General features: G+C 38.9%; 1 protein-coding gene across 1 annotated transcript in view; it reads left to right on the top strand.

Annotated features, from left to right (window-relative positions):
* HDAC9 (histone deacetylase 9) overlaps nucleotides 1-14,401 on the top strand; it is a 455,800-nt gene that overhangs the window by 335,488 nt on the left and 105,911 nt on the right. The window contains exon 22 of the mRNA XM_015558167.1: nucleotides 2,688-2,806. Coding sequence (XP_015413653.1) covers nucleotides 2,688-2,806 — 119 coding nt within the window. The remainder of the gene's footprint in view (nucleotides 1-2,687; nucleotides 2,807-14,401) is intronic.

Raw genomic sequence — 14,401 nt, 5'->3', positions numbered from 1 at the left:
GGGGGGGCCCCAGCCACAGGGCAGGGGTACAGGAAGGTCTCACTGCATCTTTAAAATTAGCAGCCTGCCAGGCCGGCATGTGGCTCTGTGGAGCATCGACCTATGAACCAGGAGGTCATGGTTCAGTTCCCAGTCAGGGTACACGCCTGGTTTGTGGGCTGATCCCCAGTAGGGGGCATGCAGAAGGCAGCTGATCAATGATTTTCATCATTGATGTTTCTATCTCTCTCTCCCTCTCTCTTCCTCTCTGAAATCAATGAAACCATATTTACAAAATAAATAAATAAAAATTGTGAATGAATGCTTTTGAGGATTTGTTCTATTTAAGAAAAATTACTTTGTTTTTCCCAATTATACTCCCAAATGTGTAGACACATTCATGTTTTAGTTTTTCCTTTTGTAGATCAGTACTGTGTTTTCAATATTCTAAAATTACATTGGCAATCTTTGTCTCCTATTTCCTGTTTTTGTCCTTCAATAATGCATATATATATTATAACCATATGCAGAGCGGATCCTTTGTGGAGAAGGTAATAATTGAGCTCTAACTTGAGGATGTTTACCATTCAATCACTCTTCCAAGTGTAGATTGATTGGGGAGATAAGAAGAGGAGGGGAGAAAACTTCTAAACAGAGGGAAAGGAGATGGAAAATGAGTTGCTATGATGCATGTGATGGATGGGCAATCTTGTTCATTCATCTACTCATATTTTCCTAAGAGTATTGTATGTTATCTAAGGGAACACATAGGATTAATTGAATTAAATAGATAAAGTACCTAGATAAAAACATTCTTGATTGTTTGAGACAACTTATTCCAATATCTGATATCCCAACATACATCACATGGCTATTTCACTCATATGAAAAGTAGGGAATTAATAATATATGATACTTTCATGAAAATTGTAATGTAAGAGTTGGTATTTTTAGGAAGGAAAAGAATTGGTGAAACTGCTCCTGATAGTGTAGTTATATTAGAGATTTTCAATTTTATGGAAGAATGAATAGGAAGCAGAATTATATTTTGACTTAGTTTCACTGATGGGCCAATTCAGATATAAGTGCTTTCCAATTGTTGGAAGGACTTCCACAGAAGTCACTTACGTGCACATCTATGAGTTTGAAGGACTGAGCTTTTATATTTCCATTAGAGGCCTGTGCACAAATTTGTGCAGCAGTGGGGCCCCTCTGCCTGGCCTGTGGGATCAGGTCAAAACCGGCTCTCCAACATCCCCTGAGGGGTTCCGGATAGTGAGAGGGCACAGGCCAGGCCGATTGGGGCCGGGAATGACGCGGGAGGTTGGCCAGCTGAGGAGGGACCACGGGAGTGCTCCAGGGCGTGTCTGGCTTGTCTCGCTCAGTCCTGATCAGCTGGACCCCAGCAGCAGATGCTCCTACTGGTTGGAACGTCTGCCCCCTGATGGTCAGTGCGGGTCATAGTAACTGGTTGTCTGCCCCCTGGTGGTCAGTGCATGTCATAGCGAGCGGTTGAGCGGCCTTAGCATTCATTAGCATATTATGCTTTGATTGGTTGAACAGATGACCAACCAGATACTTAGCATATTAAGCTTTTATTATATAGGATAATAGCAGTGGAGTTATGAAAAACATTTTATTCATTTATGTCTCCACCTAGGTAAGTTTCAAATAAGTAGTTTTTATTTTGTAACTTCACCTTCTGTTTATATGCAAAACATTTAAACTATCAACCTGATATTATTAGAAATTTGCAAATATAAAAAATTTAAAATAACTCAATTATATCACTACTCGAGAATAATTATTTTAATATTTGGTTTAGTCGTTTCTCCCAAACACAATAGAGACATTACTACTTTTTAAATTTCCTGTGCTCCCCAGTTTTCCCATTTCATTAAATTGTTTTGAAAATTTGAATTCTGTGGATGGTCCATTGGTCTTGAAACCTGCATTTAGAAAACGTTTATGTTTTATAAAGCCCAGTTGCATTCATTAAGCATTCTCTCTCAAACCCAGCACTGAGGAGAAAGGGTTTGGGGAGGCCTGAGGAGGCTGAAGAGGTGAGTGTGAAGGCTGAAGAAGTGGGGCCAGCTGTCATGGCTGAGACTGCCACATGCCTGGTGTCTCTGACCTTGGACTACTTAGCATTATGGTCTGGATTCTATTAAAGGAATTTCATGTTTTTCCTTTGCAAGAGTCACCCCCTACCATGACAAATATTTAAAAATGTTTTCTTTTAGTTGGAAAAGCAACATTTTCCCCCAAAAGAAATTTATAGTTCAAATTTACACCAAGTTCTCATTAACTGGCGCAAGCCGGGTTTTCACTGACGCTTCAGCTTTCCTCCATGAAACATTAGTCACTCCCCTGGAAGAAGCAGTGTTTTATAGGCAGGCAGTGGGATAAAGCAGCCACAGATGTGCATGTGAAACGATGGGCTTGAGAATGTACCTGCAAAGCATTTTCTTTTTTTTTAATTTGGAGAAACAAAGATGAAAGAGAAAAAAAGACAAATTGGGATGCTAAAATAACTGATTCGGTATTAAGGAAATGATAAGCTTTTGATCCGTTTCAAATAGCCTTTTCCTTTCCCGCTTTCTTTATTCTTGGGAAGTTCTTGAGATTGTGCCAAGTCTTTTTCACTGCACAATTTTTAAAGGTATCCGCCGTTCCCATGTGTAACTGGTTGCCTTTTTACTGCGCAGGACTCTAGTGATGCCTGTGGCCAAAGAGTTTGATCCAGACATGGTCCTAGTTTCCGCTGGATTTGATGCACTGGAAGGCCACGCCCCTCCCCTGGGGGGGTACAAAGTGACAGCAAAATGTAAGTAGATCCTTCAGGGCCTCATGAAACGCTGTGATGTAATAACATCTTCTAGGTCTTTAAAGTAGCACCCTTTGCATGTCTAATAAAGTTAGGTGAGACCTGAGACCGTTGAAAATGTTTCAGATGGTGTTTACTGCTCTGTCAGATTCAACTCTTTGTGGAAATTGGCCTTTAAGAAAAACAAAGTTAATTTGATTCCTTTGGGGGATTTGGGGGGACAATTCAGAACCTTTATGCTTTTCAGGAGTCCCGTGTTACCATGTAAAGACAGAAGCGATAGAGCTTCTGTTTAAAATATGTTGAATGGCCTGAAAGGTCATGAGCCTAGAAAAGCTACTGGACTTTTTACAACGAGAATAGAAGTAACTGTTTTTATTCCATTGTATATGGGAGTTAAAAAAAAGAAAAGAAAAAAAGCTATTTCCCAATAATGCTATGCACTTTGGTTTTGAATTGAAGTGTGGTTCCCAGAGCTCACAAACTCTGTTCATGCCTACGGGCAATGCTCAGGATCTTCTGTTGTGTTGCAAAGATTAATTTTTTGGCTGTGTTTCGTTAGCAACTAGCTACCAAATGAACAAATGAATTTTGTGTTTTATTGTCTTTGATTGATGTGACAATGTAATTTGGCTAGAAAGAGTCTTTCTTGAAGAATTATTTCCTTGTTCTCTGAGTGAGAAAGCAAGACATATGCATAGTCCATGCATACAAATGTTTGCTAGCACTCTGGATAGCTATTAAGAATAGAAGGAAAAATAAAAATTACACAGAGAATAAGATCCATCATCGTGGGTTATTTTAGTGGGTTGGGGGGAAATGAAAACAAACAAATAATCCAAATAGTGTTAAGTGAGAAGGATGAATTTGGATAGAGCATGTTTTATTAATTGGACAGGAACCAAAGAACCAGCATCGTGCCAACCTTTGTTTTCAGTTGGCATCTCATGTGAGAGAGTTTTCTGCACTCTAATTGTTCCAGTAACATTGTTAGGTAGTAGCTATTTTTAACATCTATTCGCTACCCAGGGTTCTTAGTGTCTTATTGTCTATTGAAAACATATTAAAAGAAGCAACTCCACAAGCACAGACAAAACATAATTCACAATTTTTGTACAGTTTAATAGAAAGGTATTTAGTAAAGTCAAATGCCTTTATAACCCTTTAATTTTCTTCCTGGAATTTCACTCAAACGTTAGTCTTTCCACTAGAGTTAAACCTCCTTTGAGTCAAGATTGGTGAATAGTTTAGTCTAAATAAAGGAAAAATAAGAGCTTGTACCCCAAATTGAGGTAAACCCAAACAACAGAAAGCACATGGAACAATGATGGAAATCCAGAAAAGGCGCTCCTTATTATTAAATCCAAGAAACTCCCTCAGGAGTGAGAAATATCAGAGGAATATATGTATTTGGGTTTTTCTCCCTGCCAAGGAAGCAAGTGGTAGCAAGTCCACTTCTCACAATTAACTAGAAGGAACTAACCTTTTTGTTTGCTTGCTTGTTTGTTCATTATGGTTTTGTTGTTGTTGTTGTTGTTTTTGCCAAGTCAAGTTCAAAATATCAAATGTCATCTTGGAAGGTAGAATACCAAGTAATAGCAGCATGATTCCTTTTGGTTATAGACATAAGAACCACTTTTTTTTTTTTTTTTACTTCTTGTTACTTTCAGTACAGTGTATCAAGACCTTCCTTATGTTGTGTGTCTTTATCCATTTTGGAAAACATTGGTCATTGCTTTCTATGCCAGGATAAGATTGTCTATAATCTCCCAAGCTTCCCACCCCTCCTTACCTAATTCTTCCCTTCTATGTGTTTTCTAATCAACAGGCTATATACATCCTTACTAGGTGATATTTTACTAAGAAAAACAGACATACATTTTAAGTGATTTAATAACTGGCCCCTTCTTGAGTACCTGCAATTAATAAGGAAAAAATAAACAATGAGGAGAGGAAATCTTAGAACCCAAGGAGATTGTAGTCAAGGGTATCTAAAAACAGTTCACGTATTTTATAGATGAGAAACCTAACTTATATTATCATCTGAAATAATTGGTGCAAAACCAAAGTGCTTATCCTGAATTTGTAATTAGATGAAATGACAAGACTTTTACTGGATTTTTTCACTGAAGAGAAAACGTTTCCTAAAATGAGTGAGAATAGGGAACTTGGATGCACACTGCAGAGGCCATTTTGTTGCTAAGACACTTACCACAGTCTGTGATAGACACTCACTAGCCCTTTGATACTTAAAGAAAAAAAGAACAGAGCATAACATCTGGGCAACTGTTTGTATATGTCATCTCCTGCAGGCCTGAGTTTGCCAGCTGTGTTTTCTAGAGATGCTGCCACATTAACTGGGCAGAGGTTAGCATTACTGGACAGCTGTATCCTTATTCCCCAAATAGCTCACCCCTGGGTCTCTTTGTTCAATTTCTAACACCTGGCAGATGCATTTATGCTGCTTTGGTCTGAGTGTTCTGCACAGACCATTAATATTGGGCCTTCATTGTCCCATCCCAGAAGTCATCTTCCCAAAATGAAACTAGAAATGGGCTTCACCTAAAAGCAGGTGGAAATTGTAGAAGCGAATTCCTCTCCTAACGTTTTTCCATTCTGATATAAAACCTCTCCCTTGACCCAAGCAGAATGTTCAAGGACTTTAAAGAGTGGTTTTGTGATCATGTCAGAGACGCTAAAATGTTATTGTCTTAGCACATTAAATATTTTTAAATAATTTTGTTTGATATGCAGAAAGGAAAGGATAAATAAAGTCAAAACAACTAATGTCTTTGTTTTTAAACATCTAATTAGCTACCTAAAATTGTTTTAAAGAATTGGTTGAGACTATGACATAAGTTTCAGCCCAAATATAGAGGTGGTTTAACATTAAAGTTGGTTCTTGGCTAGTACTATTTTTTTCTCTCTCTTTTCTCATTTCTATACATATTATCTGTTCTCTTTGAAACTACAACAAAAATATCCAGTTTTGTTTCTGATAAAGTTTAAAATAAATTATCTGAATTAAATGTTTGAAATCTAGGGTGTTCTTGCCATTAACCACCAGGATGAAGGCCCAAGAGGAAAGGAATAAGTCTCTTTGTGTCCTACCAGAAGCCCCACCTCAAAATTTACCTTGAAGTTATCAGTTTCTCTTTTAAAATACTCTCATTTCCATCTGATTACCTTCCAGTTACAGTTTAAGAAGGTTGGCATGACAACTGAGTGCCATGTTCAAACAATAAAATTGATTCACCATATTGCAGCACGCCCTAGCTTTAGTGTGTTATCTTTAAAAAATATAATAAAGGTTTTTAGTTCAAATTTATCTTACAAAAAATATATTTTTCTTCCTTTTCAACACATTTACGTATTCTGCACTTTCATTGGCTGCAGGTAGTGAATTTATATGTGCAAATTGTTTTTTATCATGTGAATAAATATTTTCATTGAAATAAGCAAAAGTCATTGTAAAATGATAGCAACATCTCATTACAAAACATGTTTCTTTAATAAACATGAAGTAGTTTACAGTTCTTGAGATGGAAACCATTTCCCTCAGCAAATACACAATTGGGATTTTGACAAGTAAAGAATAGCTAATAGTTGGGGAAAATATCAAATAACACATCTTAGAGTCTTGCATTAGCATCTTCTCCATGATAGAATGGTTTATCTTCTTTAGTGATTCTCTTATTCCCTTTATCCCTGTGAATGTCTGACGGGTAGAGAGCACCGCTGTGGGCCAGATACATGTACAATTGAATTCCTACTTAGCTGCAAGTTACTAGTACTGCTAGTAACACCAATTCCTAGGTGAGCTGATCCTCTGAAAATAAATCGCTAAGAAGTTTAAGTGCTAAACCAGTCAACAAATAGGTGCCAAGAAATAAACCTTGTTAAACAAATGAAGCTATGCTGGTCTGTTTCAGCCACTAATGATGGATGGATGTACTAACAAACTTCATGATCTCTACCATTTAGAACTGGCAACAGCTAGGTACTTTCATTATATTTACTCCAAGTCTTTTGTTTATAAAAGAAATAAAAATCACTGCCCCTAAGTCCTTCCCCTCCTAAACAATGTCATAATTTGTGTTATTTCCAGTACACACACACACACACACACACACACTCTCACACCATACAGTATTATATTTATTTTTGAGAGTGTGATTTCAAATTTACCAAATGTAGCACAAGGTCAGTATTAAATTATTATTCTGTACATACAGTTTATGGAATTTGCTTGTTTTGCTCTTAATATCTTTGTTTTGACATACACTCAGAAATATTTATATATCCTTCTACTTTCTATATATTAGGCCACAAAGGATGGATACTATTAGGTATTTTATCTGTCCCCCTATTAATGGATCATTGTTTTCAGGTTTTCACTATTGTAAATGATGTTGAAATGAACATCACTTCACAGGTTTTCTCTTGCCTGGGTGTTACCTCCTGCTGGCTGTTTAAGTCAGGTTGGGCTTCTGTTTCTTTTTCAGTATGGAGCCCTTGAAGATATAAGGGAGGTAGCTAAAGAAGGAAGGAATGCCTCTATCTTCCTTAACTGTTCCTCAAACTATAGCCTGTATCCCTTATCTCTCACAAACACAATCACCCACACCTCGAGTCTTTCTTCTGCTCTTGACCATTTTATACTCTGCATACCACACCCCTTCTTTCCCATTAAAATTGTCAGCATTTTGTTTGTACTAATTAATATTCTTCCCATCTAATCCAAACATTAAGAGGGGAAATGGGCTAGAAGTCATGTGACAGATAGATTAAAAAATTGTTATTTTAAGGTGTCTTCAAGAATACTTTGGGCATTAAATTTAAATTGAAAAGATGATTTTCTACTCAAAGCCAATTTGATTGGCTACTATCAGTGACTATGGCGGGCATCATCCCCTGAGTTGAAAGCACAGTCTGATAATGCAGTAGACCGTGACCCTCCTGGCATGGGCTCTTGGCATGACAACGGAATGCCACTCAGCCTCTTGAAGACTGTTTTCTTGACCTTAAAGAAACATTGATTTCATCCTGGCAGTGTTAGCGTTATTTTTTTATTTTTAAAATATATTTTTATTGATTTTAGAGAGGAAGGGAGAGGAGACAGAGATAGAAACATCAGTGATGAGAGAGAATCATTGATTGGCTGCATCCTGCACACCGATCAATGATTCTGGGGACCAAGCCTGGAACTGGGGCGTATGCCTTGACTGGGAATCTAATAGTGACCAGCTGGTTCATAAGCTGACATTCAACCCTGAGCCATGCTGGCCTGGTGAGTTCTTAATTACTGTAGAAGTATATTCTAAAGTGCAGAAAATAAAAGGAAAATTTTCTCAATAATAAATTACTTATCTGAATGAAATTTTCCAAGTCAAAAGTATCAACAGAGCTTTCCAAATATATATGAGAATTTACCAGTTTGCCGATCCTACTTGCTATTTGTCATGGAGCATTCTACAGAAGAACCGGTCAGGGACTTAGTCTTCGGCTCAAAATGTTCACATACCAGCTTTTTTCTACTTAGAAGCAAGGAGGAGGCCCTGCAAAGACAGGAGGATGTGGATTTGCAGGACATTTATATTTATAAACATAAATATATTTATGCAGCATAGTTACCTTGCATACATCCAATGGCCAACATAAAGAAGCAGCATAGCTAATTAAGGGGGAAATGTGAGTGTATAAAAAAGTAACAAAGCTTAGATTTGGGAATGATTTGATTTTGAAATGACAGCCAAAAGATGTATTCAATGAGTGCTCCACATTTTACTAGTACCCTACCTTCATTTTCTCACTCAATTGCCCGTTTCCTTACATCACATGACAACTCAGATACCAAATTGTAGAAGAATATTTTCCATCTGCCGTGCTTAGTTACTGATGTCATGAAACAATCCTTAGGCTACGATGACTACTACTTAACTTTGAAGAGCAAAATTACTATAACTGTACCCTAACTGGGGCCAGATCAACATTGCTTTTGAAAAGAAAATACATAAGCAGTGTTTGCCCCGAGGGAAGATGCCAGCTGCAACAGGAGAGCACAATGTGTCCTGAATTTCCTTGATGCTACAATGCACTTTTTCCTATTCTAACAAATCTGAATTGGGATGCTTCTTACATTTGATGACATTTCATTGTTGGATAAACAATGTTCTTTTTATTTTTATAATGGTATATTAAAAATGGTCATAGTTATTTTGTGCTTATTTGATGATATCTTAGATTTAAAGAAATATAGTAATTTACTTTTTGAATGTTGTTTTAAAAATACCAGTCAAAAACCATAACTAAAATTGTAGCTTAGATTTCCATTTTCTATTTTCTTTCCAGGCTTGCAATGACTTAATGAAATCCCAAGAAAGTAAAAATTAAAATAACAATTTAAACAAACAAACAGGCAGAACATTATCAGGGAGAGATTTTAGATAGTGGATTCCCTAAATGTGCATTTGCTGTTAGCTCAGACAAAAATTGTACTTCCTTGGCTGAAATCTCAATGACCGTAGTATCTGACTCTTTATTGTAATGATCTCACTAACTAAAATAATTGGTTTCCACTTTTACAAATCAAACCAATACAAGGGAGAGTCAGACAAATAATAATATATTAAATCACTAGAGGTCCAGTGCACAAAATTCATGCAAGGGTAGGGTCCCTAGGCTTGGCCTGCGATCAAGGCCGATCTATGGGGCAACCAGTGGGGCAATTGGGGCCCCTGCTTGCACCCACCTTGGCCTGGCACTGCCCACCCACCTGCTCCACCATGCCGCAGCGGTCCTGCTCTCATCTGGCCCCATCAGGGCTGTCAGCGCCTCCACTGCACCCACTGCCAGCGCCACATCACTGACGCCCGCCATGGTTCACACCGCCCCCTGGTGGTCAGCACACATCTAACTCCCAGTTGGTCAAACTCCTGCCTGTGGGGACTATTTGCATATTAGCCTTTTATTATATAGGGTAGGTCAGTGCATTAGTAAGCATATGGACCATAGCTGTGTGACTAAGAATCATCTTTTAACATATAAACTGTAATGATTATATATCCAGGGGCTAAAACATCACCTCACTCATTGTCCAGGCTCAAAAAAGTATTTTTTGACTTTCAGTTATTAAATGATTATTCTCTTTTAAAAAATCAAGTGACCTAATTTAAAATGTATTTAAGTTCTATATAGTCCATCTATTTTTTTTTCCTTTTATTTGAAAAGTTTGGTGCCTGGGTTTATATTCAAGATGTTTCCATAAGTCCCTGTTGTACTATATTTGTTGCTATTTGGCGAGTGGGGGAACAGTATTCATTGTGCATAATAGTAGTGTTTGGGTAGTAGTTTAAAAAAGCAGGCTGTGGAATGTAACTTTCTAGGTTCAACAGTTGGCTCTGCCTCTTTGTGTGTGTGTGACCTTGAGCAACTTATTTTACCTTAGTGGAACTGAATTTTCTCAAACACAAATGGGGCTATTTCATAGGTTTGTGAAGATTAAATAAGACAGTCCATTTTTCAACCTAAAGAGTGACATTTAGTAATAAGCACTCAACAAAGTTTGCCAATGTTAGATAGTCTGAAGTTTTTCATGTGCCCGGAAAGAGCTCTGGATTATAACAAATGGAATGCGTGCATAGCATATTGCTCTTACTGGAGTTAAGGAACTCTAGATCTGCCTTGATAATAACATGTAGCTATCTAGCTTTTAAATGCTTCAAACTAATTTACAGATGAAAACTATAATAATGAGCACTGTTAACAAAATGCATGCATCCATAGATTTTGGGAGCTCACTTATGTCAATGGAAGGAATCTCCCAGACTTCTGCTTACCAGGGAGGCAGTCTAGCTAGCCAAGCTCATATACAGGCTAATAACGTAGTAGCACAGCTAATGATATTTGGGAAAAATAGCAAAATTTTCATTTATGAGTATTTCCATAAACATCTAATAAAAGATTTTCACGTACAGAAAAAAATACTGTTCATGTTGCTTAAGATAAAAAGAAGGAATAAAACAGGAAAAATTTCTGTTGGTGACTGGGAATATATCACATCTATTGTTATCGATTACCTTTTCAAAAGCATATTTTTAACACTGTAAAGTAAGGAAATTTGCTACCGTATAAAGTATGAAATAATGTTTCTTTTGGAACAATTTGTGGAAATTACCTTTGATACTCCTATGATATAAAATTTTGAATAAGACAGAAATTAGAAAGCCAAAAGGGTAGTTGGAGCTAGTGATGACAAAAGAAGGGTAAGCCCAGAGAGACCAGATAGTGAGGCCAAGATAGTGTGCTGGGGATTTAATTTATGTGGCCGGCCCTTACTTAACTTGAACAGTGTAGAATATTTTGACAAGTCTGTCTGATCTGGGTTTCAGAGCACATATCTCTGTGTGTGTGTTATGTGCCAGTCAGTCAGCTCCCACTCCTGGCGACCCCATGAATGAATGATGCCCAAAATGTCTTGTCCTCCACAGCCCTGCTCAGCTCCTGTGGACCCACGCCTGTGGCTTCTTTATGGAGTCATCCATCTCATATTTGGTCTTCCTCTTTCTCTGCAGCCTTTTGTTTTCCCCCAGCATTATTGTGTTCTCCCAAGAACTCATCCTTCTGGTGATGCGCCCGCTGTAGGACAGCATGTCTGTGCACTATATAAAATCCAGTCAGCTCATTTAGCATCGCTTATCTCAGAGTCAAAAAGAGTTGCCAGCTCTGTTCATTTATTTGCAGTTTTCTGGATCTACTATAAACAGTTTTCTCAGATGTTGTTATTTCTAGTCAGAGATTTCTTCCCACAGCACTGCCCTTATGCACAATATTTCCTTCCTGTTTTAGTGTAATTATCTAAATTAGGCATACATCAGAGTCCTGAAAATTACTTTATTGTCCCAGTAGCCAGCAGAGGGAATCATTTATTAAATGTAGCTAATTTCAGTAACTAACAGGCACATGAGGTGCCTAAAGAAAAGAGAGGGGTGTCAGACTACTTGGGATGGTTCCAGGAAGGTTGTCTACATTAAGAGCCACATTTCACTAAGGATTGTGATGGTTATGGAAACTTTGCCTGTTGTTTTACTCAGTAGTCTCAGGGGGACCATTTGGCACTAGGGTGCAAAATGAGATCAGCAATTCAGAAAAGACACCACAGCAGGCACTTGAAGAGTAAGTCATTGAGTACCAGACTAAATAACTAGTGAGTGCCAGGCCATCGTAATAGCTCAAGGTTGTGCGAGAGTCCCGTGGCTTCATCTTGCCAGTGTGCCTGCTGCTGTTGCTCATTGCATGACCATCTCCAGAGGTGGTGTGTGGGTGTTGGGTGAGAAGAAAGTCAGTTGCAATCAACTCTTGTTCCCAATAGAATAGATCACACAAAGGTTCAGAAGTTTAGAAACTAAAAAGCCTTACACTGGCCACAGCTGTGTCTCTAGGGCAGTGGTTCTCAACCTGTGGATCGCGACCCTTTTGGGGGTCGAACGGCCCTTTCACAGGGCTTGCCTAAGATCATCGGAAAATACATATATAATTACATATTGTTTTGTGATTAATCACTATGCTTTAATTATGTTCAATTTGTCACGATGAAATTGGGGGTCACCACAACATGAGGAACTGTAGTAAAGGGTCGCGGCATTAGGAAGGTTGAGAACCACTGCTCTAGGGGCAGCCCTGGAGCCACCTTCCACACGGGACAGAGACACTGGTTTCCTAACAGCCTGACAGGGGTGTATGTGAATGAATCCCCACTGGTGGAAAGGAGAGCACTCCCAGCTGATCTGCTGATGGCTCCGGCATTGGAGAAGCAAATGTTATGTAACTTCTTACTCGCAACCAAAGCCACAATTGCCCCCTCCAATTCTAGATGTGATTACTCCTTCTACTTCCATATGACAATCAAGAAAAGAATGGGGAGGAATAAGAGGACATAGTGAGTGGTATATTGGAAATTACACTAGGAAGAAGGGAACTTTTATTCTAATCCTCTAAACAGGTATATATACACAAAATACCTGTTTTAAAAAATTGATCTATCCTGTCCTCATCCTAAAATGAAATATTTGGACCAACTAATAGAGTGTAGCAAGAGCAGCAAGCATTTAATAAATGCATATAATCTATAGTAAGCACATTACATTTACTTTTGAAATTTTTATAACAACACTCCAAGATACGTAATGTTGCTATGATCGCCATTTTACAGAGGAAGAAACTAAAACATTTAAAAATATATAAGAAATGCCCTGATTTATGAAAAAGCCACAGCTAGTAATTCCTGAGTGGTCTGGCTTCAGAGCTGGTAAAAACATATTTTTATGTCTATGTTTCTGTCAGAAACTGACCTTAGAAAGGACAGGCAAAGACCATGACACATGTAGGACTTGCATCACCATTTGGATCCAGATTAATTAAATTTACTCCTTTGACTAAAATAGCCCCATCTTTCTCCCTTCCTGCTCTTCCCACTTTTTCCTTCTCTCCTGGAAGGTCATTTTTGTGTATGGAGAGCATACAACTCTCCACCATGAAGAATTTGGGCCATGCCCTGTGAAGACAGAAAGAGGTAAACCTGGGCCCTCAAGAACTGATTCTTTCATGGTGCTTTATTAGAAGATGAGTAAAAGGGCATGCAGAGTGGGAAAAGGAAACTCATTGCACAGAAACAAATGCAGGGGCTCGGCAAGGTGTACTCGATGTGTCCCAGACATGCAGTGCTATCAAGTCTTCTTGTGTAAGACTGATGAAACTCCTTTCTTGGTAGAGAGAGATGAGATTTATATTCTAAGGATAATTACTATTGAGTTTAAGGAGCTTAAGTTTATGTCTTATTTTTTTTTTAATACTAAGTGTTTCTCGTATTTGGCCATTCTTCTAAAGCTGAGTCATTGAGAGTCTACACAAGGTTTCAAGTAGGCAAAAAAATAAAAGTGGGAGGAGGGGTTCCGGGTCGGGGGGAAGCCCTAAGTGCTTTTGTCGTGAAGGCAGTGATAGTGGACAGATAAGCACACATCTTTATATCTAGGGCTCTCCCTCTATGTCCTTGGCCTTCTCTTTATATTGAAAGTGATAGTGGGAGAACCGAAGATGGCGGCATAGGTTAACGCCGGAGATTGCTGCCTTAAACAACCAATTCAAATTAAGTCTGAAAAAGGGAACGGACAACATCCAGAACCACAGGAGGGCTGGCTGAGTGGAAATTCTACAACTAGGAGTAAAGAGAATATCATATCCAGACTCAGAGGAGGCGCAGTGCTGAAGTGAAATTCTCAGGTGTGGGATGCGCGCGGAGCGAGGCTGGCTGCGCGGCGCGGAGGGGAGGTTGTTTGTTTACAATTGGGAGGGAGCATCAGACTCTGAGCCCCAGATCCGGGCGAGTCGCTAGGGACGCAGACTCAAACGGGAGAAGCAGGACTGTCTGGCCTCAGTCGGAACTCGAGGGCAGCTTTCTCTCCGAGGTTTGCAGCGGTTGCTGGGACTCTGTGAGGCAGAGTCCCTAGGGATGGAACTGAGAGCAGCCATAACTGTTCGCTCCGCCCCGCCCTGTAGATCCCCAGGGGCCCGCCCCGCCCAAGCCCTGCTCCGAGCCAT

This window comes from Myotis davidii, unplaced genomic scaffold, assembly GCF_000327345.1.
Source record: "Myotis davidii unplaced genomic scaffold, ASM32734v1 scaffold168, whole genome shotgun sequence".
NCBI lineage: Eukaryota > Metazoa > Chordata > Mammalia > Chiroptera > Vespertilionidae > Myotis > Myotis davidii.
The sequence above is the reverse complement of the archived record's forward strand: the minus strand, read 5'-3'. Positions and strand labels throughout refer to the sequence as shown.